Consider the following 26,532-nt stretch of genomic DNA (forward strand, 5'->3'; position numbering starts at 1 on the left):
TAATATTCTTCTTAAACTTTTAAATCTCCATTTTTAGCACTGAAAAACCATAAACAAGTTTTTTTCCTTAATAACAAAGCCTAATGTTTATCCTAAGGATGCCTTATATGCCTGAAAGTCAAATTTTTTTTTAAATTCTATTATATTTTCCTTCTGATTTGCTCATATAAATGTTTATCATATACCATCTGTTTTACTGTCTTTTTAAAAGAGATTCTAGAAACATTTGTATAACATAAATCTATTTGGTAAGAATGCATTTTTTCATAATTAAATTTGTTTTCCTTGGCAGTTAAAACTTTATTTCACAGTTAATGACAACAAACTCCACGAGATAGAGCAGTTAACATCAGCGACACCCTTATTTGGTTGTGCTACCAAACATCCTGTTTTGGGGTGATGTGGCCACATCACTGCATCATGTGTTTGGTGTCTTAATGTATCTCCCTGTTCACTTACTACCATTTCATGACAGGATAAAATATCATCTATGATTGTGATTTTATTTTATTAAGGAAGAGATTTGCTTTGGATAGGGGGTTTTGAAGTAGAACTCAAATTAGGAACAACCCTACACCAGTGATTTAAACTGAACAGGATGAGTTTCTTAAATTATATATAGCCCAAGTACCTATTTATAGCACAAAGAACCAGTGAATTCTTTCAAGCCCAAGTAAAGTAAATCCTGACAGATAAACTTTCTGTGTCAGGGAGCTTTGTTGCCCATTTTTCAGTTTCTCGATGTTGACGATGCTTCATTCTAGCTGGAAACAACTAGGAATGATGTGAAAAACTCAAAACTAAGTAGAGAAAAAGACTAGTCTCTGGTACCCTGCCTTCTCTGTCAGGTCCCAAAAGGCCAGGCACTTGGGGCAAAGGTTGCACTAATATTCTTAAACTTGGTAACTACTCACTCTGCCTCACCTCTTACATGCCTCACTTGGATAGCAAAAAATCTCGGAATCCTGATTTCAGATCTCATGAATTAATTCTACATCACCACCTCAAAGCACCCAGACTGAAGCAATAAGGAGCTTGGCATATAAAGATAATAAATACGTGGGAAACAGACTGTAATCTGCAGTTGATAAGGAAATGACTCCAAAGGTCCATAGTCTTTTTTGTTAATTCTACTTTAGAATTAAGATGAGGACTAGTATGACTATCCAAACCGTGTTTCAACCCGACCTCCAGCAGCCTTAGTTGTAGCCAGAATCCAGAGTGTTCTGGACAACCTCTCACTCAGCAGTTTCCCTGGCTAGTCAGTACTGGCAATCCCGAGCCACTGCAGCTGTCCAGCAGTGCCAAGAGTGCCCAAGAAGCTGCCCTCCTCCTTGCTACCTAACTTAAGAATAGTCCTGGGAAGGAGGAGGATCCTAGGAAGAAAGGGAGGAGAGGAGTTTAATGTGTAGAGCATTACACAAGCGCCCCCCCACTTCCTTCACGCTCAATCATAATCATCGACTCCTGGGGTAACCCGGGTGCAATCAGGTCAAAATGAAGAAAATCAGCTTAGATCCAGACTAGTGGTGTCAGGGGTGTAATTACTGTGGAAAGAAGGAGAGGAGGGCAAGGGCTCTGGAGATGCAAAGTGCTGACAGGCAACAATGCACAGAAGTGAAGAAGAGTAGGCGGGGGTCCGGGGCGTTGTAAGGAAGTCGTCAACGACGCCGCGCCGCCTCCCCCATCCCGCAGCAGACCTCTGAGATGCCCTCGAGACCTGGCCTTTACAATAAGAACGACCTTCCTCTGCGCGGTAACAAGGCCGGACTCAGCTTCCCAGCCAGGCGGAAGCGGGAAGGGAGGGCCGACCTCAGAGAGCGCCCCTTCAGGGGGTCCATCCGGACTTTACCTCAGGTGTGTGAGGGGGTTGGGGGGGGTTGTTTTCGGAGGGCGGGGCATGGCCGCAACAGCTAGGAGATGATCATGGCAAGGACGGACTTCCCGGAGCCATGGAGCTGAAGCGCACCCTTCTACTACCTTGACACCCCGTTTACCTCTTCGCTTCTTCGTCGTCGGGTAGCTCTGGCTCGGTCGCCGCCATTACCACATCGCACTCCGCGGCAGCCGCCATCTTACCGCCGGGACCAGAGAGCCGGGTGGGAGGCCGGCGGTGAAGAGCACTTCCGGTCGGAGCATCGAGCCGCTCGGCGGAGCTGCGCCCAGAGTGGCTCCCTCGAGCCCGTCTACCAGCGAGAGGATCCACTTGGGGCCAGAGCGGCCTCCCGTCCCCGGAGGTCCACGGTGGTCTCCGCGTCAGGGCGGAGGCCCAGGGACGGTTCCTGTGCGAAGGGGGCGCCACTTTACCCGAGGGTCGGAAGCGGGTACAGGTGGCTGTTGCCTCTCTAGGCCTTGGCTTTCCTCAGTAGTCCGAGAGCCTCGTTGCCATAGCAACTTCCAATCCTAGAGCGTCTCCAGTAAGGCTTAAGGGAGTCTGTTGCCTGAGATCCCGGCGACCCAGGACTCTGGAAGGAAAGCGCTCCCACTACTACCTTTCCGACCTTGGAGTGTGTCCACAGCTTCCTCTCGGGAAAGGCCAGAAGAGACACTTTGAGCCCAGTTCCCCCAGCTTTCATCGGCCCTGGAAGCCCTGCCCAACCAAGCGAGGGGAACGCAGGGCGTCTTCACCCCCGCCTTTCATCCCTTCTGGATCTCCAAGCACCAACTGGTTCATCACCCTAATGACGCTGGTCCTTTTATGAGGCTGCTTTCATGTCAGCCGCCTGGGAGTGCCATCTCAGCATTAAGCCTAGGGAGGGTGGCACGATGCCTCAGACCCTGCCCTGGAGTTTATAAGGCAGCTCACGGGGTGAGGTCCCTGCCCCCGTGTCCCCGATATTCCCGCCCCTCATATAAACTCCCTGTTCAGCACGCTTCTCTTGCCAAATGCTGTCTGGATTGGGACCTAATAGATGGCAAAAATACAACTTAATCATCTTTGTAGTACTTCCCTCACCCTAACCAATAATATTTGTGGCTTGAATTAAAGTGGAACTTTCTGGGGTTAGATTGAGATTAAATTTTTAAAGCTAAAGGGAAACTAAATGAAGAAAGGAACAGAAAATTTAAAATGGATTTACTCTTTTCTCCAACAAAACACTTTGTGACACTGTCCATAAGCTGCTTGTATGGTCCCTGCCTATCATAGTGCTGGGGTAGCTGAAGCCACACCCACCACTGGGTGGGAGATGGCAAGCAGCTCAGTGCTTTGTAGAGCATTTATCCAGCCTGTCTTGCCATAGCCCTCTCCAAAGTGCCCACTCTGCTAGTTTGGGAGGGCACAGACTCACAGACCACTGGCCCTGCCTGCCAATGGCTCACAGTGTGCAGTTTGGGTCAGGAGGCCAGCCGTCTTTAACCAGCTTCCCACTTGTGTTCTCTGCATCAAGCCAACTAACTGCATCAACTTTACAGACTCTCAACTCTGTTTCCCTTCTTCAACCTAGACCTCTCTTCCAGATCTATCTATCCAGCTTTCTACTGGATATCTCTTGAATGTTTGATGCTTTCCCCACCCCTCACCAATAGGTGCTTCTCTTACCTTGTTAAAAAGATTCACCATTCAGCTGGTCACAGAATGAGATAGAAAACATGATTCCTCCCTTTCTCACTCCTCCCTGACTTCCAATTTATCACCAATTCTTGTTGATAATCCTACTAAATGTCTCCCCAATCTCTCTTTCCCCTCCCAATTCAGGCTCTCATCATTTAAAAAAAAATTCGCAATACTACCATAGTCTCTCTCTCTCTCTTTTTAAAGATTTATTTATTTAGGGCCTCCCTGGTGGCGCATGCAGTTGAGCACAATATTGTGAAGCTGTCTGCAGCCTCTGCAGTGCTGGTTCGATCCCCGCCGGCCTCGGAGCAACCCACATGGTGAGTAGACCTCTCCTGTCTTGCCTGCTGCTCCCCTCAGCAGTGTATTTCATCAATCTGCCTGTTCGGTTCCCCACTCTGTTTCTGGTGAATCCTCTCACCCTCCCACGCATCTGGACTGTACCCCAGCTCTTGTATAAATAAAATAAATCTTAAAAAAAAAGATTTATTTATTTATGCATACAAGAGCTGGGGTACAGGCCAGAGATGTGGGGGATGAGAGGATTCACCAGAGACAGAGTGGGGAACAGACCAGGCAGACTGTCTGAAATACACTGCTGAGAGGAGCAGCCGGTGAGACAGGAGAGGTCTGCTTTGCCATGTAGGTAGCTCCCTGTCCTGTCAGGGATTGAACTCGTGCTGCAGAGACTGCAGACAGCTTCATAGTGTGGTGCTTAACCCCTTACCCCACCAGGGAGGCTCTACCCAGTAGTCTCTTAACTGACCCGCCCCCATCTCATCTGTCTCCAATCTTCCCTCTTCTACCAGAGTGGCCTTCTTAAGAGCAAAAACTGACATCACTTCATTGGCATAAAATCTGTCAATGGCTTTCTGCTGCAGTTAGGATACAGTTTGAACTCTCTGGCCTACCACGCAAGGCCTTTGATTATTTGTCCTTTCTAGCATCAATATTGCAGTTCCAGAAAACACCAAGGCTTTGCCATGGCTCCACCCTTTCCTCGCAAGCCCTTCAAACCTCAACACAAACATGACCTCCTCCAGGAAGTTCTCCGAGATGCTGCTGCCCTCAAGTTAAATGCCCCCTTTGCTAGGCTTCCTCTGTAATGACGCCTCTGCAACAGTTCTTACCATGCTGTCCTGAAACTGTTGGTTCAGATGTCTCGCTCCTCTAGTCGGCAACACTCTACTGGATCTAATCCGCCCGCTTTTTCTCAGCATATGGTCTTGTCCCTGGCACGGAGCAGGTGCTCAGAAGTCATTTGATAAATAAACGAAGTGTGACTGTACTATGGTAGCCTTTCGAGAAAGAGTGTTGGGGTATCAGAGACCCCAGAAAGAACAGCACCCCGCGTCCGAGGAGCCTAGCAGCGTGTGCCCGGCGCAGCGGCGGCCCAGCCCTCGGCCGCCATCCCCCCGCCGGCCGCTGGGGGCGCTGTGCGGCCGGCGCCCGCTCTCCGCCGTCGGAATTGCACTTCCCAGACGGAAGCTGGGGGGCGGCGCCGGGCGGGGCCTGGCTCCAGCCGGAGGAGAGCGGAGTTCGGGAGTCGGCGCTGCCTCCCCGACCCAGCCGCGCCTCCAGGTCCCGGCCCGGGTGCTGCGAGGGGCCCGGGAGGTACGGAGCTGGGACGTGGGGTGGGCCGCCGCGGCCGGGGCGCCTTAGGTGACTGGTCTCCGATTCCCGCCGGGGTCCCCTCGGGGGATAATCTGTGACCGAGGCCCCTCCGGCGCTTGTCTCTCTTGGGCTAGCCCTTGCGGTGGGGTTTATTCTCTAGGGCCCCTCGATAGAAGGGGAGGGAGGCCTGTATCAAGAGTTCCTTCCCAGGGCCTCCCTGGTGGCGCAGGGGTTAAAGGCAGCGCTGTCAAGCTGTGGGCAGCCACTGCAGCTTGAGCTCGATCCCCCGCCTGGGAGCTACCCACATGGCGCAGCAGACCTCTCCGGTCTCGCCCGCTGCTCCCCTCAGCAGTGTATTTCAGCAGATCTGCCTGTTCTGTCTCTGGTGAATCCTCTCACCCCCACACCTCTGGCCTGTACCCCAGCTCCTGTATGCATAAATGAGTAAATCTTTTTTGAAAAAAGAGAGAGATCCCTTTGCAGAGGGACCTCTGTTTGGGACCCCATTTGGGGAGGATTGTATCTGCTTTCCGGGGGAACTTCTGCCTGGGACTACTTCTGGTGGTGCTTGGAGGGAGAGCTCTGGGACCTCTTTGCACAAGAGGGGTGTGTGTGTGTGTGTGTGTGTGTGTGTGTGTGTTTGTGTGCCTTCTCATCTGAGTCTGTCAGTCCAAATGCAGCAAAGATGATGTTCCAAAGCCTTTCCCTAAGATTCCTTCTGCAGTAGCTCTTACCATGCTGTTCTGAAATTGTTGGTTTAGATGCCTAGCTCCTCTGGTCAGCTCCTTTCTTTCCTGTTTGATGTTTTTCATCTTACCCATAGACTTGACTGGGAATTAGAAGGAATTGTCCACATAGTCATACAAGAAAGCGATACAGCCTCTTTATTTGCTTGCTGCCCCAAGGAAGAGTGGTTTAAGACACATGTGTGGTGTCATGGTTGAAAAGAAACAGCTGAGCCCAGGTGCCTTTGTTATGTGCTGTGCACGGTAGGGAATCCTTTAAACCAGCGACTCTTCCCCCTGTGAGGCAACGTTTTCTGATCACCTGCTCCACTGGCCATATACTGAAATTAACAAAGATGAATAATGTCACCTCACTTTCCTGTAGTGGATGCAGACACATCCCTTTGATGCACCCCAGATCAAGCAGTGCTGAATTCCTGAGGCTACTCGTCAGGTCAAAATTTGGGCTCTTCTGTTCTGGGAGGTCGGCTCTGTTTTGATCCTGTCTTGCCTCACCTCACCCAGTGCACTTCTGTTCTTCAATTCAAGGTTGGAGGCTAAGCATGGGGAAGAGCTGCAAGGTGGTCGTGTGTGGCCAGGCATCCGTGGGCAAAACCTCAATCCTGGAGCAGCTTCTATACGGGAACCATGTAGTGGGTGAGTGTTGTTGGGGACCAAAGGGTTGGTGGGAGGAGTTGGAGAAGAAGGAATAGGCTTTGATCATATGCAAAGGCTAAAAAAGCTGCTCTTGATTATCACTGCACCTGAAAGAGTTAAATCTACATCATGGGCCTCCCCAGTGGTGCAGCAGTTGAGATGCTGCCCGCAGCCTCTGCAGTGCCGGTTCGATCCCCAGCTGCTCCCCGGCCACCAGAGGAGGGTCCCACATGGCGCGCAGACCTCTCCTGCCGCCCGCTGCTCCCCTCAGCAGTGTACTTCGGTCCTTCTGCCTGCTCTGCTCCCCGCTCTGGCTCAGGTGAATTCTCTCACCCTCCCGCGCTTCTGACTGTACCCAGTGCTTGTATAAATAAATAAACAAACAAACAAATAAATAAAAATAAATCTTAAAAAAAAAATCTACATCATAATTCTCCATCCTCCAGCAAATCTGAACAAATGTGGAAGGAGGAAACAGTATCTGAGATAGGGAGGAAAAGCTCCCCAGTCACACTTACCCCAGCATTAGCATGAGGTTAATCAGTTCCCCCATCATTCCAACTTGGCCAGATTCTCAGCCTCGGACTCCCTCTCCTCAGCCCCCACACTCCTTTCTCTTCCTGTCTGGCCGGCCCATTAGGATCTACCCATCTCCCTCCTCCCTACAAACAAGTTTTCTCATTTATCCCAGGTTCCGAGATGATTGAAACACAGGAAGATATCTATGTGGGCTCCATTGAGACGGACCGGGGGGTCCGGGAGCAGGTGCGTTTCTACGATACCCGGGGGCTCCGAGATGGGGCAGAGCTGCCCCGACACTGCTTCTCCTGCACTGACGGCTACGTTCTGGTCTATAGCACTGACAGTCGAGAGTCCTTTCAGCGAGTGGAACTGCTTAAGAAGGAGATTGACAAGTCTAAGGACAAGAAGGAGGTTTGTGTGGGAGCCTGGATGATGAGTGAGGGGCCGGGGGCTACCTAGAGGCCTGGCATGGCTGTTTTTCACTTGTTTGTTAAGGAGTGGATTAGGAGCTAGAAGGGGGATGGAGGCCTTTGGAGCGTGTGTTGCACCTTTGAGGTGGCCACATATTGAGGCAGTTCAACCCAGTAGACTTCTCTTCAGTTTAAGAAGACCTTGACCTAAGGCAGGAAGCCTCTTTGGTGTTTCTTTATAAGTGTTTTGTTCTCTTAGCTATGAAGGCCCTTCTGTTCTTAAATCCCCCTTTAAGCTGCAGGCAGTTTAGGCAGAAATTGATTGCTAGTAATGAGCAGTCACGGGTGACACTGGGCTTGTAATGGAACTCTTGGAGGAAGGCCAGCTGGAGTTCAGAATTTGAAATAAGAAGGAGAAGGAAAAAGCAGCTTCAACATCCCCCCTCGCCCATGATTTCTGCTATAGGAAAGGATGAGGTGTCAGCCATTGAGACTTTCTTTCTAGGACACCTAGAGGGTCACCAGCTCTCACACCCATTCCTGAAGCCCATGGTATAGCCACCAACCTCTGTCCCTATCCTCAGGTCACCATTGTGGTCCTCGGCAACAAGTGCGACCTGCAGGAGCAGCGGCGCGTGGACCCAGATGTGGCTCAGCACTGGGCCAAGTCAGAGAAGGTGAAGCTGTGGGAGGTGTCAGTGGCTGACCGCAGATCCCTCCTGGAGCCCTTCATCTACCTGGCCAGCAAGATGACCCAGCCCCAGAGCAAGTCCGCCTTCCCCCTCAGCCGCAAGAACAAGGGCAGCGGCTCCTTGGATGGCTGAAGACCTGCATCTCTTCTCCACCTTCCCAGGCCCATTCCAGCTCCAGGAAGGGGGTTAGGCAAGCTGTCCTCAGTTAGTGGGGGCGCACCCCACTAGGCCAGGCTGCTGGGCTGTCCCAGGCTAGGGCCATTTTTGCTCCCTCCTAGCCCCAGGAAACACAGGTAATCCAGGTTAGAACCCCCAGCCCCCACCACCCCCTGCTTTCATCATCTCTGCCCTGCCGTGACGTGGGGCAGTTGTGGGTTAGTGCCCCTTCTGCCTGCCTGGTAGGAAGCAGAGGTACCATGAAGAAGTGCCCACCCTAGGGCCTAGTTCCTATCACAGGGGCCCCATGCCCCCCTCACACATTGGTGGCACCAGCTGGAGTCTGGAGAAGGGTGGTCGGGTACTGTGTGCGTACGCGTCCACGTTCCTGACCTTTCTCCTGTCCTTTACCCTAAGAAGCTGGCCTGGGAAGTGAGATTTTCTCTTTTACCTCTTTCCCCAGTTGTTTCTCTTCCTGCTTAGAGAGCACATGGCGCTCATTGGTTGAGGAATGGAATGATGTATGGGCCATGAATCACCAACTGGCTTTGTGACCCACCAAGGCCTTTCCTGTCTCTGGGCTTCAGTTTCCTCATCTGTAAAGTGATGGGAATTGTTTAGATGACCTTCTAGAGCCTCTCTAGTCCTATAATTTTATAATGCCCTGGCTTCCAGCTGACTGTGACCCAACTAGATTATGACTGTATCCTTTGCTTATCCCTATTCAAGGTGCTAAGGCTACTGCCCTGGAGGCTGGGACACTCTCTCCCCCAACCACCAGGGGGCAGGAGTGCACTATCCACTCTGGTTTCCGAGTGGCCAATGGGGGACCTCATCCTGGTGGGTTTGGTCTTCACCCCTTCCTGTGGTTGTTTTCAGCTAACAGCTGGACTTCTGTTTATAAATTTACCAATTATAAATTGGCCTGCTGCCATGGTGAAGGCTGGACAAGGTGCTCCTCTAGCCCTTCCTTACCTCAGATGCCTGAACAGAACAGGGCAAACCAGTAGCAGCTTCTCAGGCGCCCACAGATCTGTCAGGGCACAGAAGGGTGGTCACGCTCAACATGCTGTCGGGTGAGCTCATGACCCACAACTTCCTGTGCCCGTGTGCTTTCCTAATGTGCACTGCTAGCAGAGCTGAGACAACTCTAGCCAGGCACCTCCAGGACACGCCCCTTCTCCCCAAAACGGGAGTGATGAGCATGGGCGGGTGGTCCAGGACTGGGCAGGTTGAGTAAGGCCATAAGTTCAGGTTTAAAGTTCATTTATTGATTTGTCAGACACAATAAAACCACAACTGTTACCAAAAATTTCCCCGCCCTTCTCCCTTTTTTCTATGTCCATTCATTGGGAATATCTTAAAAAACAAAAACACAGGTGGACACTGGCAAAGTCCCATATCATGGGGTGAGGGGGTGTGGGGTGGGATGGAGGTGGTGACATTGACTTTGACAGCATGAAAGTGGGTCTTCGAAGGGGTCCCAATACTCAGCTTTACAGTGAGCTGGAACTTGGGGTGCTGGATGGGAGGAGGGAAAGCTAAGTGGTGCTAGGGACCAGCTTGGGGTGGGGAGCTAGAAGAGGAGGCTCTTCATTTGGGCATTCTGGGGGGATTTGGTGTCAGCTAGGTCCATAGTCTGAGGGAGACCCAGTTCTCTGCTGAGAGCTGGGGTTCAGGAGGAATAGGGGAGAGCTTTTATGGGACTGGTCACTCTTAAAATGGGGCGGTCAGAACATCACACTCACCTATCCCTCTCTTAGCTGCATCCATCCATCAGCATGAGGCCCCAGAGCAGCCAGCACCCCACCCCCACCTTGGCACTGCTTCCTTTCTCCTCCACACGGTCACTGTCCGGTTGGCCTTGGAGCCCCTCCAGCGATTGGCCAGAGAATCCAGCAAGTGGCGACAGTTTCCCTGGGGCACTGGAGTTGTCCCCTGTCTAGTTAAGATCCCTAGGGCATCTGGCCATGTAGATAAAGGTCTTGGGTGGGCAAAATGAGCACCACAGGGCTGGGGTGGGGTTTTGCATAGATCTTTGGAATTTATCAGTTTATTCCCCATAAATCAGACTGGGAAGTGCCGGGGAGCCTAAGACTAGTCCTGGAAGGTGGGAATGGTCCTTGGACCAGGGGGGATTAGCTGAACCTCCAGTCTAGACAGAGTGAAGGGCAGCTGTCCTTAAAATTAATCCAGCAGAAACCCCTAGGCTGCAAAAAGCAGTCCTCTGTGGGATGCAGGGACCTGGGCATCTCAGGGCAAGGTGCAGAGGAGCTGGATGCCCACTGCCGAGAAATCAGCCCCGGCCTCCAGGGGCAGCTAATAGGGGGCAAAGACTATGGGTGCCGTGGCAGGACGGACAGCTCCAGCCGGGGTGCGAAACAGAGCTGGGCCCAGGATGGGAGCCGGGAAGAGGGTGGTGGCTGCTGTAGGGGCAGGCCGGAGGGCCAGGGGCCCAGGCAGGGCACAGATGGCCGCGGCTGCAGTGGGGATCGGGCTGGGCAGGAAGCGGGCCGCCAGCGTCTTGGTGAGCTGCTTCTGCAAGGCCAGTTTGGACTACAAAGAAGAGAGAGGGCAGTATCTGACACAGTATCTGACCCCAGGAAGATTCCACTCCCTCCCTGGGCTCCATCCTTGGGATTTTGCTGCAGGAAAAACGTGCCTTTTAGGGTTCCAAACCTAAATCCTCTCCCCACACCCAAACACCCATTCCAAAGGGCTTTCTCCACCACCTGTCTTCCTGGCCGGAGGGAGGACAGTCAGGATGGGCAAAGGGAGGAGGCTATGGGGGTTGGGAGTAGATGTGGTCTCTAGGAGATACACGCCCAGCCCACCCCTTGCTCAGGCCCCTGAGCTGACCACCCCAGCCCACCTGCCGGAAATTCCTTTGGGTAGATCCCAAGACAACCAAAACCCCAACCCAGACAGCGTGGGGGCAGGGCTGTGTGTGGCTTCCTTCCTGCCCCACCCCCTCAGCTGGTCCTCCCTTCCGGGCCACCCTCTCCCCTCCCGACCATCCCAGCTTTGTTGCCTGTAGACAGATACCTTGAGGATACTCACAGCCAACGCTGCATGCTTCTGCAGCTTGCTCTGCTGGCTGGAGGGCTTGGGGGGCTTCCCGGCCAGGCGGTCTTTGTGTCTCCTGCTGCTCATGTGCTAATGGACAGACAGACAGGCTGGGAACAAGATGAGGAAGCCCAAGAACCCCCAAACCACTCCCCCACCCTCGACTAGATCACCCTTCCTCTCCCAGTTCAGGCACTGATGCACATTTACCGGTTTTACCCTTGGGAGAGGGGAGGGACATTGGCCTCTGCCCCCCAGGACCCCACTGTCCGGTCACACTTGATCCTCTACTTTGACCCTGCTCCGGGGCTCGGTTCTCCCCACCTTCTCCCCTCAGCCTCTTTCCTCACCTGGCCCTAGTCCTCCCTCACCCCTGCTCCAACCCCAGTCCCAGCCCGCTTCTTTTTCCCACCTGCTTGAGCTGGGTCTCTGAATTGACCTGGAGCTGACAGAGAGCACAGTGAAAGGTGGGGCTGGGCCCCTGCCTGCTCCCCCGACCCCCAGACACTCTTTTGGCCTTGTGTCCAGCTCCTTCCCGCGGTACCAGGCGGCCCTGGCCCCTCCGGGGAGGTCCTCGCTGGCCTTCCACCATCCACCGGTGCTTGGCTCCTGGAGGGAAGAGAAGCCGGACTGTCAGCACCAGATGGGGGCTGCCAGGGCCACGGCGGCCCCTCCTAACTAGGTCAGTCTGGTGGTCCCTGCAAGCCTCCGGCTGCTCTGCACAGCCTATCCCTCTGGCCACAGGAGACTTCACTTTCCCATCTCTCATCCCACCCCACCCCCAGCTGCTCTCAATCTGTGCCAGCCTTCACCAGAAAGGCCTTCTTACAGTGCCACTGTCAGCTTCCGTCCTCATCTCAAGCCCTTCTGGATCTGACCTAAGGAGAGAGGGAGGAGGTCCCCCATCTTGTCTGGAGTGACCCTCAGTTAGGCAACCTCAGACTCCTCTTCCCCATTCTCCCTCCTCAGGCATTAGTGGGAGACCCTGAGATCCTGGCTGACAGCTGAGCACACCTGTCCCCGAGCCCTTAAACAAAGTGCCCAGAACTCCAGTCGGCCACATCGGGTGAGGGGCAGCCTCCCTGCCCCCCTCCTCCCTGACTCCAGCTCGTGGGGCCACTGACCTGTGTTGTGAGCCTGAAGCTGAGAGGTGGAGTTCACGGTCACCTTACACGTGGGGCAGTAGAGACGCCCCTTCTCACTCCGGCCTTCCCCGCTCACACTGCTTCCCACGGCAGCCGCCAGCGGCTCCGGCTCTGGCACCTCCGACCCAGGCTCTGGGGAGCAGGGTGGGCAAGAGGAAGAAGAAGAAGAAGAAGAGGCAGCATCCAGGAGGTCTGGGTGGGCTGGCTCCCTCGGTGTGGGGTCCGGAGTCAGTGATGGCTGGAGGGAGGGGTCGGGAGGAGGAGCTGCTGGGGAGAGGGGAGGCATCACTATGAGTGAGGCTAGAGATGACTCAAGACCATGATCGCAAGCATTGACAAAATGGGGGTGGCATGGCAGAATGGAGGGTCCATGTGTAGGGATGACCAGAGCTAAAGCCAGACCCCACTCTCCCACTAACTCACTGGGGAGATGTGGACTCTTTGGCCTCAGTTTCCCCATCTGAAATCATAAAGTTGGACAGAGTGGTCTCAGAAGGCACTCACAGCCCAGATACTTTATAGTTATTAGCTGACTGAATAAGCTGAAATCACCAAAAATGTTTCAGAATGTTCCAAGAGCACTATTCATAACAGCATAATCCTGGAAACTACCCAAATATCTATGAGAGGAGAAAAGGTAGATAGATAGATAGATAGATAGATAGATAGATAGATAGATAGATAGATAGATAGATAGACAGACAGACAGACAGTTGTGTGATCGTGCAATGGAGTACTACACAGCAATGCCAAAGGACAAACTACAGCTACCTGCAACACCATGGAAGAAATCTTACAGTGAATGTTCAGGCACAAAAGCCTAGCAAAACTGATCATACACTGACAAGACTCAGGAACACAGTTACTCCAGGGGGGAGGGTGTAGGTGGTTGAAAAGTGTCTGTCCAAAATCCATGTCCATCAGGAATCTCAGAATGTGACCTTTTTTGGAAACAGGGTCTTGGCAGATGTAACCTGTCAAGATGAGGCCACCCTGGATAGGGTGGGCCCTTAATGCAATGACTGGTGTCCTTATGAGAAGACCTTGTGAAAACACAGAGACATGGGAGAAGGTAACAGAAGACAGACATAGAGATTGGGACAGTGCATCTATGCATCAAGAACTGCAACCACTGGAAGCTACAAGCTTCTAGAAGCAAGACATGAACCCCTGTAAAGGAACCAAACACCTTGATCATAGGCTTCTTACCTCCAGAAGTGTAAGAAAATATTCTGTTGTTTAAGCCCCCCCAGCCCATGGCCATTTGTCAGGTAGCCCTAGGAAATTATGTTGACCTGAGCATATTCAGAATGGGAAAATGTATTGAGCCCTGCACTTTTGGTGCCCCCCCTTTTCCTGTGTGTATGTGTGTTTGCTCGCTCCAACACAAGCCAAAATAATCACAAGCAGCAATCTCTCAACCCCTTGTCAGAAACTAGACCTGGAGTGGGGATGGCAGAGACTTCGGGACTGACCTTTGCTCTGTGGCTCTCCGGCTGCTCCACCTGCCAGAGTTGGGGCTGGGGATGCCGGTGTTCCGTCCTGGGCTGGCTTCTGCGGCCTCTGTTTGCTCTTGGCCGCTTCAACAGCCTTCAGTTTTCTGGCGTGTTTGTGGCCTTTATAATGTGCTTCGGCCTGGTTCTGGAGAGGGGAGGATACGAGTTATCATTCACTTGCTGAGTCCACATGCCCCATCCAAGTGCTGGCACTGGGCAGGACTTGGGTCACACCGAGGCGACTCCTTGTCACTGCTGCCATTGTGTGCTGGTGGCTCCGAGGTTTAGAGACCACACCCTCAGATGTGCACAGGCTCCCAGGAAAGCAGCTTCTGGCTTCAAATTCTGACCCCGCCACTTCCTAGCTGTGCATCTTCGGGCAAGTGGCATCAGCTCTCTGAAACTCTGAGGCTTAGTTTCCTTCTTTTGTGCTGACTGTACTGACCTCACAGGGTTGTGAGAAGAATATGAATGACAAGGTGAAGTACGCACAGTAGGTGCTCAATGAAAGCTGGTTATTAAATCTATAAATGCACAAATGCAAACAAGAGAGCCATCCTCACACTTTGGAGTGTGTACCCCACAAACATTCACCCCTTTCTCTGCTTTGTTAGCAAATAGTTATGGAGCCTTTGCCATGCACTGGTCCAGGCCCACCATCACAGGACATATTCCCGCCTGAAGTCCCTCCATCTATCTGCACCTGAAAGTCTGGAGGGGATCCCCAAACCCTGCCTGTCAGGGTCCTTCCTTCTTCAACCAAGGGTCCCTGGTCCTCTGACAGCATCTTCCCAAACCACACAGTTGCCTGAACAGAAGGTGAACATTCGTGGGAGGCAGGATGTGGCTCCTTTACTACCGAGGGGCAGAATGTTCTAGAAAGAATGTGATTCTCAGGGTCAACTAGGCCTGAGTCCAAATCCCAGCTCTACTACTTACCAGCTGTGTGGCCTCAGGCAAGTCACTTAACCTCTCTGAGGCTCAGTTCTCATCTGAAATGGGGATGATAATAGCACCTCTGGCCATCTCAGATTTATCATGAGAACTAATTAATGATGGGCATGAACACATGTTGTACACTCAGGAGCTTCAAAAACTCTGGGCCAGGAGCTGATGGGGTGGCCCCTATCACCCAGAGTGGGAAAGGAGAGTTTTCTCTCTTGTAGAAGGATCCAGAAGACAGGAGAGAGGATAGGGGAGGAATAGGGAACCCTAGGGGGACTAAAGATAGAAGGGGCAGAGAAATCTGGAGAGAGAAGAAGATGGGGTAAAGGAACACAAGTGCCTCTTCTATAACCAAGGACAGAAAATACAGAAAATATCACCGCCCCTTTGCCCCACCCCCGTTCCTCGAGGAAAGACCCTGGAAGCCCAGTGCCCGGCCCCTGCCCAGCCTGTGTCCACTACTCTCTCACCGCCGAGTTGAACCGCAGGTGACAGATGTTACAGGAAATGAAGAGCTTCTTCTTCAGAGGGGAGGGGACCCCAAACGTGTGGCTGATGACAGCTTTCTGGACTGGGTCCATCTGTGAAGGGGGCGGGAGGGCATAGTAACTCTGGGGTCAGCCTGGGAAAGCAGGGGTAGGGGGCAGGACAGAATGCCCACAACTAAAGACTGTGGAGGAGGGCAGTGGTCAGCCCCTTGGAAGAATCTGCCCTCCTGCAGATGGCAGCCACAGGGTAAGAGAATCGGCCTCTTCCCTGGCCAACTTGACCTGTCAGCTGGGATGCTGCTGGAGGCAGGGGCTGGCCAGGGCAACCTCCAGGCTTGAAGAACAGAGCCACGTGCCAAGGATGGCCTGGGCAGCTTTGCTACTCTGGTCTGTTTTGTTTTTTTTTTTTTTTTTGTGGGACCCTCGCCGGCGGTGGGGGAACAAGCCAGCGCTGCAGAGGCTGTGGGCAGCCTCGCAGCCCACTGCTCAACTGCTGCGCCACCAGGGGAGGCCCTACTCTGGTCTGCTTTTTGATCGTTTTTCTCTTTCGCAAGAATCACAACTATTGGGATAGAACTGGGGCAGGGAGGGCCTCCCTGGTGGCACAAGGGGTTAAACAACACACTATGAAGCAATCCACAGCCTCTGCAGCATAAGTTCGATCCCCAGCTGGCCAGAGAGAAACCCACATGGCACAGCAGACCTCTCCTGTCTCGCCGGCTGTTCCCCTCAGCAGTGTGTTTCAGTCTGCCTGTTCTGTTCCCTGCTCTGTCTTTGGTGAATCCTCTCACCCCACCCCCATCTCTGGCCTGTACCCCAGCTCTTATATGCATAAATAAACAAATCTTTAAAAAAAAAAAAAAAAAAGAACTGGGGCAGGGAGAGGCAGGGAAGGGACCAGGAAGCCCTCTGCTGGAATTTCCTCTCGCATAACCCAGCCTTTGTGCTGGGTCTGTGGGTTGTGGGCTTGTCCTGTCTGTTCCACTCCCTGGCCTGCTAGGGAGAGGGAGGCTGGGGTGGGGCAGCCATGGAGGCCCGAGCAATACGATCTCTCTTTGAAAAATTAATCAGTGTGGTTTTGATTTTCCTTATTTTCAATATCTTTTCCTCTCTCAAACCAAGTCTTTATGTCCCCTGTTCTCAGGGACCTGGTTGCTGGCCCCGAAGCAGAAGCTGCCCAGGCTTGTCAAGGGGAACTTGCCAAACCTTCCTGAGGAGAGAAAACAGAGGCCTTGAGAGAAAAGTATGGTTTCAGAAAATTCCAAACACAGGAAGAGAGTCTACCCAGGGACAATGGGTGCAGAGACCACCTCTGGGAGTGGCCTGCAGCGCCCAGTGATGGGACAGCGCTCTCGCCTTAACCTGCCCCAACAGCAAGCATGTATGGAAGGGACAGCAGGGCCGAAGACCAGAGGGCTCGCCCCTTGTCTCAGGGTCCTCAAGTCTCTACAGCCCTGGAAGGTGACTGAGATGGAAGTTCCCATCATCTTGTCAGGCTGAGGCGGGGGAGCTTGTCACTGATGACATTTGGATTATCAGAATTAAAAGAAAGGGGGGATATTCCTTAGAGCTCATATGTGAAGTAAAATTCAAGCTCACGGCACTTGACTTTCTCATACACACACACACAGAAATACACAGACCAATATACAGACACAGAGCACACAGCTTGCAGACAGTAACAAATTGCAAACACACACACAGAAATGACATGTGACCACAGACAAATTCACAACCCAACCTGCCCACGCACTCAGTGATGAGACACCAAACACTTCCTGAGTCCACACACACACAGATTAAATATGCAGCACAACGAGCTGTTTACAAACACAACACACATTCTCATCCACAAGCAACACACATAGACCTATAGAGGCACAAACTAAAACAGAAGGGCGCACCCCACCTGCACCCAGATGCACACAGAGAAGCCACGGAAGCCCCTATACAAACCCTCGAGTGACGCTTGCAGTCTACAGGCCCAGCAGTTGTTATATTGGGGGAAGGGTTCCTTGTCCTAGGGGTGAGCCGGACCCAGGGACCCCTATTGGGAGAGCCCCTATAGTCATTCTGGGAGGTGTTGGAGGAGAATGAGCTCCTGGTTAGACCCAGCTTCTGAGAGCTGGCTTCTCTGAACCCACCTTCCCCACCCAATCCCCAGTTTGGCCAATGCCCCCCTCCCCAGCCCCGCCTGCCCCTACCGTGCTGAAGTTGGGGAAGAGACTGAGCGGGGCGCCATTGAAGTGGAAGGCGAGCAAGTGCTTGAAGTCCAGCGGGGGCTGCAGAGGCCTGGTGGGCAGGGGCAGGGAAGCCAGCAGGGGGCTGGGGGTGCTGGAGGCCGGGCCTGCTGCAGGAGGAAGAAGGGCAGGGTCTGAACTGGGAAGCCACAGGCTCTCTCCTGTCCCGGCAGCCAGAACTAGAGGCTTAGGGGCTTCAGGTGTGGAGCCAGGGCAGACACTCTATCTTCCTCTTTGAAAAGTATCTTTATTTCACCTTCAATTTTTGAAGGCTATGTTTACTTATAGAGTTGTTTTAGTTTGGTAAAATTAATTTTTTTTTAAAAATAAATAAATAAATAAATAAATAAATAAAAAGTAGCACTGGCCAAGCCCAGAGCAATTGTAGCCCATTTTGGTGCCTCTCTGCTCTGCAATTGGGGAAGCGAAAGCAGGGAGTTCACAGCGCAAGTCTCCCAGCCCAAAAGGAGGTCCTCCCGCCCCTCCAGAGGCAGTATATGGGCCAAATGGGGGTGAGGGGGAAGGTCCAGCCCAGGGAGAGGAGGAGGGGAGAGCGGCCCCTGACACCCCACCCCCACCCCACCCCCCAACCACCACCAAGACTGCATGATGCGGTGCTGGGTTTTCACTTTATTGCAAATTAGCCCCAATCCCAGGAGGCCTGGGAAAGGGTCAGGCCCCTCCCCTCTCACTAACCACCCTCCTCCAGATCCCCTCACATTCATGGCGGCTGCAGAGTTGACAGAAGGCATGGGAAACCTGATGGAGTCTGAAAGGACATTCCCCCCAGCTCTGGTGAGGCCCTAGGCTCTCCTGAGGCCAGCACAGCTCTGTGGTTGGACAGTCTTTGGTCTTAAAGGTCTGAGGTGAGGCAAGGAAGGGCTAGGAACTCGAGGAGGAACCAGGCTTGGAGGAAGAAAAAAATTAGAAATAAATCAAGTCCATTTGGGACTTTTTTGGACCCTGTCATTGCAAAACCAAAAGTCCTTTTAGATTTTTGTGTTAACTCTAAGAAAGGGTAGGTTTATTTTACATTCATAGCCTTATACGTCTATATACACGGTCATATACAGTCTCAGGCAGCCTATGGTGGGGCAGGTTGTGCACCGCTGTTTCCCTGGAACTGTTCAGCTGTGCACAGAGAGGGTGCTGAGCTGAGTGTCAGAAACTCAGATGGTGATCTGCTCTCCACCCCTAACTTATGGGAAGAGGCACTGCCAGGAGGGGGTTAAGTCAAGGCTCCATTCTTTCCCTCAACCCCTCAATTCCCAAGACCTTGTCTTCTGCACCCACCAACCAAGACCCCCAACTTTTCTAGGGCCAAAACCAGTGGAAAATGGGTAAGTGATTTCTCCTTAAATTCCGGAAAGATCAGGAGTGATATTTAGGGTGCCCCAGGCCCTAGCTTCTCTGCCCACTAGCCCATACCCCTTTGAGCCAGTGCCTCTGCAACCACCAAGGGGCTGGGTTAGTTTGCAGCCCCACAGGTGGGTGGGAAGCCACAGTTAGTAGGTCTGCTTGGGAACAGCAGTCAGGCCCTCCTTGGCCCTGAGAGAGCCCAGAGCCCCAAGCTGGCTGCACCAGAGCAGGTGGCCCTCAATTGAGTTGTGACCCCAGGAGTCGCTCCCCCCACCTGCTCTCTAAGAACTCCACCGCCAGTGCAAAGTCAAATTCGTGCAGCGGGGGTCCATCCACAGCGATCTTCACCGCGGGGCCGCCCCGGCCTTCCCCGGCCCTGCTCTGGCCCCACCACCGCAGCTCCCGGCTGCGGCCCACCTTGTCCAGAAGGCTGGCGCCCGTTGGCAGCGCCAAAGCCAGGTTGGCGAGGACGGCGAAGTCAGGGAAGAGCTCGTGTAGCTCCGAATGCGTGCATGCCAACTTGGCGCACAGGGCGCGCGGGCCGAGCCGCCCGAGGCTGCACACCACGCGCTTGAAGAGGGCGAAGTCGCCCAGCGCCCGCGGGCGCTCCACCGCCTGGGCGAAAGCGCGCAGCAGGATGCGCAGCGCCCCCTCGCCGTGCGCGCCCAGCTCCTCAGGCGCCTGCGGGTAGCGGCGGGCGTCGAAGATGGTTGCGAAGGCGGCTATGGCGTCTAGCGAAGGCCCGGGATAGGAGTCCCGCAGCCCCCTTTGCATGGAGTCCAGGAACGTGCCCCGTAGCCGCTCCAAACCCCGGGCCGCAGCCTCGGAGTAGCCGACCAGCTCCACGCCGCGGTAGGTGCAGTGCCCACTGCCCTCATTGTCCTTACCAGAGGATGCCAGTTCCTGCAGGAAACCCTGAAGGCGGGCCCCACCAGAGCTGCGCTGCGTTTGAAGGGAGGCGGCAGCTGCCATTACCAGGGGCTGCAGCAAGCCCAAGTCTGGTTCTTCCGACTGCAGGAGGAGGGCGAGCTTCTGCACCAAGGGCAAAGCATCCAGCAGCAGGTAGGTGAAGGCCACGAAGGTAAACTGGCGTAGGGCAAGGGCCAGTGCCCTAGTTGTAGGTGAGGCTGGGGCAGAGGCTTCCAGTGTGGGCACCAGGCAAGGCCAAACCTGGGCCACTGCTTCCACCACAGGCAGCAGGGAAGCCCAGGGGACTGGCCGTGGTCCTGTCAAGTCAATAGCTGCAAGGTCCAGTGCCTCCCGGAGCTCAGGGACCATGTGGGAGCTGGGTCCACCGTGAAGGCGGAATAGGGCATCCAGTACACTTTCATATTCACCAAGGTAGGCAGGGGGTGCTGGATTTGTCCGGCCAGGAAGGCAATGTAGTTCAGTGAGCAGCGGGCAGGTGGCCTGGAGCTGCAGGCCCAAACTCCCTAGGCGGTCACTGGGGAGGCTGGAGTTGAGCCAGGCCAGCTTGGGTGCCGACACACCAAAGGCCTGCAGGATGTCCAGGAGTTGGCCAGCAGTGGCTTCGCCCTCCTGGAGCTCCACACTGCCCAGGAAGGTGGTGACTGGCTGCCCATCGCACGGGGACACCGAAGTGGCAAACAAGGCCAGACTGTGGGACTCAGGCCAGTCCCTGGTCTCATCCAGTACCAGCCCCACATATGGGGATGCCTTCAGGCGTTGGCAGGCCTCTGTGTGCAAGACACTGGCAATAGCCACCTGGGACAGCCAGGGAGAGAAAGGAGGGAGGATAGAGTTAGGCTTGTCCTGAGAAGGGGAGACAGGCAGGAAAGGCCTTGGGGTCAGACTTAGGGACTTAGCTTTGCTATTTAAGGCTGCAGGATCTTGCGCGAGTCATTTCACCCTTTTGAGCCCCCATTTCCATAGCTCTAAAATCAGTGGCATACCAGCCCCCAATATACTTAAAAGGATGTTGTGAATTCTAAATGTAACTGTTGTTGGGTTTATAAATGTAAAGTGCTTATGAACCATAAAGGTTCTATAGCATTGTCTGTCTGTCTGTGTGTGTGTGTGTGTGTGTGTGTGTGTGTGTGTGTGTGTTGCTAAGGTGGCCCCAATCTGCCTTATTCCTGTAGGTCTCCTCCCTAATATGCTGCTGAGGGATTAATTGACAGCCATGTTCACTCCCATCCCCCACTCTTTTTGTCATCTCTCTGTAGGGTGAGCTCTAGCTCCCCCACCCCCACACTGGCCCCCAGGACTCACACAGCTAGTCCCTAGGACTGAGCTGCAACTTGCCTGCCTCCAGGGGCCACTGGGTGATTTGGAGCTTGAAGCAGGCCAGGGATAAACCAAAGGGAATGGAGAAGCCCATGTCCTACTCTCCAGTGTCACCATATCATGTCCCCAGAGTGGGGGGAACTGGTTTAGCAGAAGTCACAAATCTGAATTTATTACAAGTGATCTCTTATTTTGTTCAACTCAGAAAGGAATTAAAATTTTTTGGAAACAGTGAAGACCAACAAAACACAACTGCGGGCGAATTAAACCTATATGCCCATGGGGGAAGGGCCCGGGGTCCCCAAGGACAGCCTTGGTCTGGCCTCTGCTATTGTGCTCCCCGAGGCACAAGTAGCCCTCAGTGAAGACTGCTGGGTGAAGGTCCGACTGGAGCTCCTGGCCACTGCAGGGGTGCCTGACACTTGGGGGGAGGGAAGGCTGTGCCCACACCACTGGATGTCCTCCCACCCCCTGCTCTGCCCCAAGCCGTACCTGGCTGCCACCCACCTGCATGTCCTTCACTCTCCTGGGGCTGTAGTAGTCACCGTGCTCCGTGCCCAGCAGCGCCTGGCACAGATTGAACCTCTGCAGCTCCAGCAGGGCAGAGCAGCGGTCATCGGGCATGTCCTCCTTGGCCATGCAGTACACGGTGGTCAGCACAGCCACTTTTGCCGGGTCCACCTCCACCTTGATGCCCCTGGGGGTGGGGGTGGTCGCCAGCCCCGGATAGGCTGCTCCTCCCTCGGCCTGGCTCTCGAACGTGGGCTGGCCCCTGTTGACAGCCAGGGCCTGGCGGTGTGCCCCCGAGGTCACATGGCGCAGCAGGGCGTGGCGCTGGAAGTTGTCAGTGCCCACAGTGAAGGCGTTCTCAGCTTTGCCATGCTTGTTCCGAACCAGGGCCTGGCGGCACTCGAGGCAAAACATCAGCTTCCGCTCGTAGTCAAAGTCCAGCCAGGTAAACTCCTCTTTCCAGTGCTCGTTGAAGTAGCGCTTGCACTTCTTGTTGGAATTGGAGGCCTCACCGGCCGGTTTCTTACCCGGGGGCACCATTCCTGCTCCAGGGGCTGGGTACTCCCAACCCCCACCCAAAAGCCCTGGCCCCCCAGCCTCCCTGGCACCTCCCTGGACCAGAGGAAAGGTGGGAAGGCAGGAGGTGGGCAGCCCGCCAGGCTAATCAGGACTGTCCATCTAACTTAGCCAGGAAAGTCTATTCCTGCTTTGCCGGTGGGAGACTGGAGATGAAAGAAACAAGGGAGAGGTGTTAGGGGTCCGCTGTGGGTTCATGCAGCCCACAGAGCTCTCCCCAGCTCAGGGCTGGACTGCACCAAATGAGGGAGGGCTATTGGGAGCTCTGCAGGTGGGTCCTGCAAAGGGCTGGGAGGCTGCGGCCTTAGGCCCCTCCAAGGGTCTCCCTCCATCCAGGACAAGACATGCACTAGTGCTGACCACTGATGCAGAGCTGGAGAGACTGGCACCATTTGTGCCACCCCATTTTATGGAGGGGGGGATTGAGTTCGGAGGCAGAGGGTGGGGGGATTTGGGGAGCGGGGAGGATCATGAATCATTCATGACAGAGCCAGGACTAAAACTCAGACCTGCTGAGCCTCGCCCAAAGGATGACTGGTCCTCCAGTCCAGCTCACTTATTGCATTAGGAGGAAGTTAGCACAAAGCCAAGGTCATGAGCCCCAGGACTGAGGAACAGAATCTGTTTTCTCAGATGCTCCTTTTCCTAAGAACACAAGTGCACGCACGCACGCAGGCACGCAGGCACACAGCAGTGGTTCTGGGGAGAGCAGCCCAGAAGTGGGGTTGGGCCCAGACTGAAGGCAGCTAGCTGGTTGCCTCTACCTCCCTCACTCTGCCATCTGCCAGGCACGAGGCCAGGATGAGCAGTTCAGGACCAGAAGACCATGTCCAGCGGATGACCAAAGGCTGAAACTCTTCCTCCTAACCATCTCTCTGAGCTCCCGGCCTGCTGGTAACCACAGCACTCACTGCCACTGCCGATGGAGCACGACCTGAAACCTGAGCCCCGAGCTCCGCCCTGTGCTGTAAGTAAGCTCTGAGGGTGGTGGTGGGGGCCTCCCTTGGAAGAGGAGGGATCTGAGGCTTGGGGACTGTAAGTGACTCACCCAAGATGTCACAGTGACCAAGCCAGAAGCACAGTCAGGAGAAGACCTCCTGACCCTGGGCTGCGCTGCTCCCCTGGGGTAGGCAGCCGCCTCTCCTCGGCAGTCATCCCTCTAAATTCTTCCCTCAACCAGCAGCCAGAGAGCAAGTTGCCACACAGATCCAACTGTGTGCCTTTGCTTTGCCATGAGCCAGCGCGGCCCTCCCCAGCCTCTGGAAGCCCCCAGCACCTCCTGCCACCCAAGTCTCCTGAGCGGACCCCAAGGCTTACCATCCCCCACACGCTCCTGTTACTGTGGCTCCTACCTTCATGCTCTGTGCCTGGAACTTCCTGTCCTCTTCTTCCCTGGCCACTTCCCATTCATTCCTGGAGAGCAGCTCAGGTATCCCCTCTGTCACCCAACCCTCCCCAGCCTGGGCTGGTACCTGTCTTCCAGTGTCCCCAGATCTCCCTGGCATGCCTCCTCCTGTTACAGCCTGAACACAGGGGTTCTCTAGGCACCCCTGCCCTGCACGGGGCTGGGCATGCAGATGCTGCTCAGCAAAATTTGATCATTTAAATGAATCAAAGGATTGGTTCTGTCTATTTGAAAGAACTTCCTGTCTGAGGCTGTGGGTTAGGGGATTCTCTGCTCCAGAAGGAAGTGACTATCTTGTCCCCCTGACGTTGTACCTGGCACTCTGCTTGGAACCTGGCATCCATCAGGTAGGTAAGACAAGGCAGTGCAGTGGAATTCCAGAGCAACCCTTTCAAAGCTGGGAAAGGTGCTTGATATTGCTAGATGTGGGCAAACCCCCTGGTCACCCTCCCCCGCATTCCATGTGCCATTTGGTTTTGCTCACCCTCCTCACAACAGCCCTCCCTGAAATGCATTTTTCTCTAGGCTTCTAGGATGCCACATTCCCTGCTTGTCCTTCCTTATCAGCCACTCCTGGACCTATGATGTCACCTCTTCCTCCTCTTCTCAACCTCGAACTGCCCAAAGATTTCAGAATCACCTATGTTGGCTACTCTGAAAGGCACAACCCCAGCCCGGGCTGCTCCTCTGGGTCCCCTACCTCTCCACCCCATTCCTGGTTTGTCTAAACAGAACTCGCCATCTGTTCCTACAAAATACGCTCCTCTCCCAGCCATCCCACCCAGGCACTCTGGCCAGAAGCCTTCCCCTGCTCCTGCTCTCGTGCACACCCAGGACCTGGTCCAGCTGTGGATTCCACCTCCACATCTACCTCTAACACCCTTTTTCTCTCCATGCCGTTGGCCCCCGCCTCATCCAGGCCACCTTTGTTTCTTTCCTGGACAAGGCCGCTGCTTCCTGATGGCTCTCTGGGTTTCCATTCTTACCCTTCAGTCAGCCATTTAGACCCCTGCAGCCAGAGGGGTGTTTTAAGGTATAGTACGTAAAGCCCCTCCGCTACTGTGTGTTGCTCCGAGACCAGTGCCAGAATTCCCGTTGAGGTTTGCTGAATGCCCAGGCATTGCTGACCTACTTGGCACCATGTGCACCTGCCTCCCTTCTTTTCCAGTTACACTGGCCTTTTCTTGGTTCCTCCAGAGTACCAGGTTCCTACCCCAGGGCCTTTGCACATTCTGTACCTTCTTCCAGAATATTCCCACCCCTCCCCCAACACTTTACCTATTCTAGTTTCCCCCATCTTGGTTTAACCGGTCCCTCTTCAGAGGAGGCGCCTCTAGTTATCCCTTCCCAAGAAGTCCCCTTCTTTTCTGTCATTAACCCCTATTTGCTCCCTCATTGCACTCCCCAAAGTACAAACTGGCATATTTCTGTACAGCGCCATTGTTTTGTCTGGCCTCTCCCTCCTGCATGCACACTCCCGGAGGGCAGGAGCACTAAAGTGACTAACTTGTCCCATCTGAACCAGAGAAGGAACAGGCCTGGCTCCTGGCAAGGGCAACACACAACGTGGGAGGTGGGTGAGTACGGATGCCCAGGCTCTCAGGCAGAGAGAGCAGTGGAGTGGGCCCCGCAGCACCTGTCCAGGGCTGAAGCAGCTGCCTTTGATGTCCTTTCCTCTCAAGATCCCACCATTCTCTGATCTTGTCCAGCCCATGACCCCAGATTGGAAGGAAGTACAGGCCGGCCAAGGCGACTCCCTCTGGGAGTTGGTCAGATCCGTCCTGTACCCAGAAACTGCTGCCTTGCCCCATTCTGCCCAGGGATAAAGTGATGGTGAGGCCTGGGATGTATTTGATAAAACACAGGAGAATAGGGAGGAGGCTGTGGGAAGATGCAGTTCTGGAGCGGCTCTGCCCAATGACAGCCACTAACCACATGCAGCTGTTAATCAGAATTAAATGAAAACATCAAAGTTCATTTTCTCAGTTGCACTAGCCATGTTCAAGTTCTCAGCAGCACGTGTGGCTAGTGGCTGTTAATTAGGCAACCCAGATAGAGGTAGAGAATGTTGAGGTCATGCTAGAAAGTTCTAGTGGACAACACTGAGCTAAGAATCAACAAAGGAAGCCAAACATTAACAACCTGAGGGACATGGGTTGGTTAGGCTGTCAGGAAAGGGGCTGTGTGACTCAGGCTGGGGGGCACACCTGTCTCCACTCAGAGCTCTCCATCTCTTGCACACCTGGGAGGCTGCACAACTGAGGGGCCCCTGGGTGAGGGTGTGCTTCTGGGGTGAGCCTCACACACTATGTATTTGGCGCAGGATGGTGGTTCCTGCCTCCTCCCCAGGCTCTTCTGGGCCCCCTCCTTTGGGAACCCCACTAAAAGAAGTCTACACTCCCAGCAAGGAAGGGCGTGGCTCCCCTTCCCCCAGCAGCCTGGGTGATGGTAGAGCTACCCTGGGGGCCGGGACGCGGGGAACTTCCTCTGGGGGGCGCGTGATGAAGGAACCTTCGGATGGGTCCGCGCGGGGCGCGGGGCACGGGACCCCCACCCTCCCGCCCCGCAGGCCAGCCTGTCAGCAGGGCCGCGGGCTCGGGTGGTCAGCCCCGGCCCGGAGGCTCCGAGAGGGGGCGCCCCGCCCGGCCCCGGCCCCCCGCCCCGCCCCGCCCGCACACACTCACGGAGTCACGGGAGCCACCATCTTGCGCGGTGGACGCTCT

The 26,532-nt window shown here is 54.3% G+C and overlaps 4 protein-coding genes across 7 annotated transcripts in view; 1 reads left to right on the top strand and 3 right to left on the bottom strand.

Annotated features, from left to right (window-relative positions):
* DNAJC7 (DnaJ heat shock protein family (Hsp40) member C7) overlaps positions 1-2,638 on the bottom strand; it is a 32,967-nt gene extending 30,329 nt beyond the window's left edge. Inside the window, exon 1 of the mRNA XM_037494740.2 lies at positions 1,998-2,638. Coding sequence (XP_037350637.1) covers positions 1,998-2,074 — 77 coding nt within the window. The 5' untranslated portion in view covers positions 2,075-2,638. The remainder of the gene's footprint in view (positions 1-1,997) is intronic.
* On the top strand, positions 1,678-9,667 carry NKIRAS2 (NFKB inhibitor interacting Ras like 2). Of its 3 annotated transcripts, none has more exons than XM_037494746.2 (4): positions 1,678-1,857; positions 6,445-6,552; positions 7,244-7,485; positions 8,069-9,667. In XM_037494746.2, exons 2-4 carry the CDS (start codon positions 6,459-6,461, stop codon positions 8,306-8,308), a joined length of 576 nt encoding a protein of 191 aa, XP_037350643.1. In that variant the 5' UTR covers positions 1,678-1,857; positions 6,445-6,458; the 3' UTR covers positions 8,309-9,667. The 3 variants fall into 3 exon arrangements, with proteins under 3 accessions (XP_037350643.1, XP_037350642.1, XP_037350641.1); XM_037494745.2 differs by lacking the exon at positions 1,678-1,857 and adding an exon at positions 2,176-2,809; XM_037494744.2 differs by lacking the exon at positions 1,678-1,857 and adding an exon at positions 5,073-5,170.
* On the bottom strand, positions 9,545-18,437 carry ZNF385C (zinc finger protein 385C). The gene is made up of 8 exons (XM_054688619.1): positions 18,432-18,437; positions 17,677-17,898; positions 15,455-15,565; positions 14,019-14,184; positions 12,523-12,810; positions 11,811-12,007; positions 11,378-11,488; positions 9,545-10,888 (listed from the first exon to the last, which is right to left on the bottom strand). The coding sequence occupies exons 1-8, from the start codon at positions 18,435-18,437 to the stop codon at positions 10,652-10,654; spliced, it is 1,338 nt and encodes a 445-aa protein (XP_054544594.1). The 3' UTR covers positions 9,545-10,651.
* Positions 18,336-26,532, bottom strand: CUNH17orf113 (chromosome unknown C17orf113 homolog). Of its 2 annotated transcripts, XM_054689590.1 has the most exons (3): positions 26,494-26,532; positions 21,826-22,550; positions 18,336-20,796 (listed from the first exon to the last, which is right to left on the bottom strand). In XM_054689590.1, exons 2-3 carry the CDS (start codon positions 22,366-22,368, stop codon positions 19,309-19,311), a joined length of 2,031 nt encoding a protein of 676 aa, XP_054545565.1. In that variant the 5' UTR covers positions 22,369-22,550; positions 26,494-26,532; the 3' UTR covers positions 18,336-19,308. The 2 variants fall into 2 exon arrangements, with proteins under 2 accessions (XP_054545565.1, XP_037350636.1); XM_037494739.2 differs by lacking the exon at positions 26,494-26,532 and having other exon boundaries at positions 21,826-26,221.

Source organism: Talpa occidentalis, unplaced genomic scaffold, assembly GCF_014898055.3.
Source record: "Talpa occidentalis isolate TD23 unplaced genomic scaffold, MPIMG_talOcc4v2.1 talOcc4.7, whole genome shotgun sequence".
In the NCBI taxonomy this organism is placed as follows: domain Eukaryota; kingdom Metazoa; phylum Chordata; class Mammalia; order Eulipotyphla; family Talpidae; genus Talpa; species Talpa occidentalis.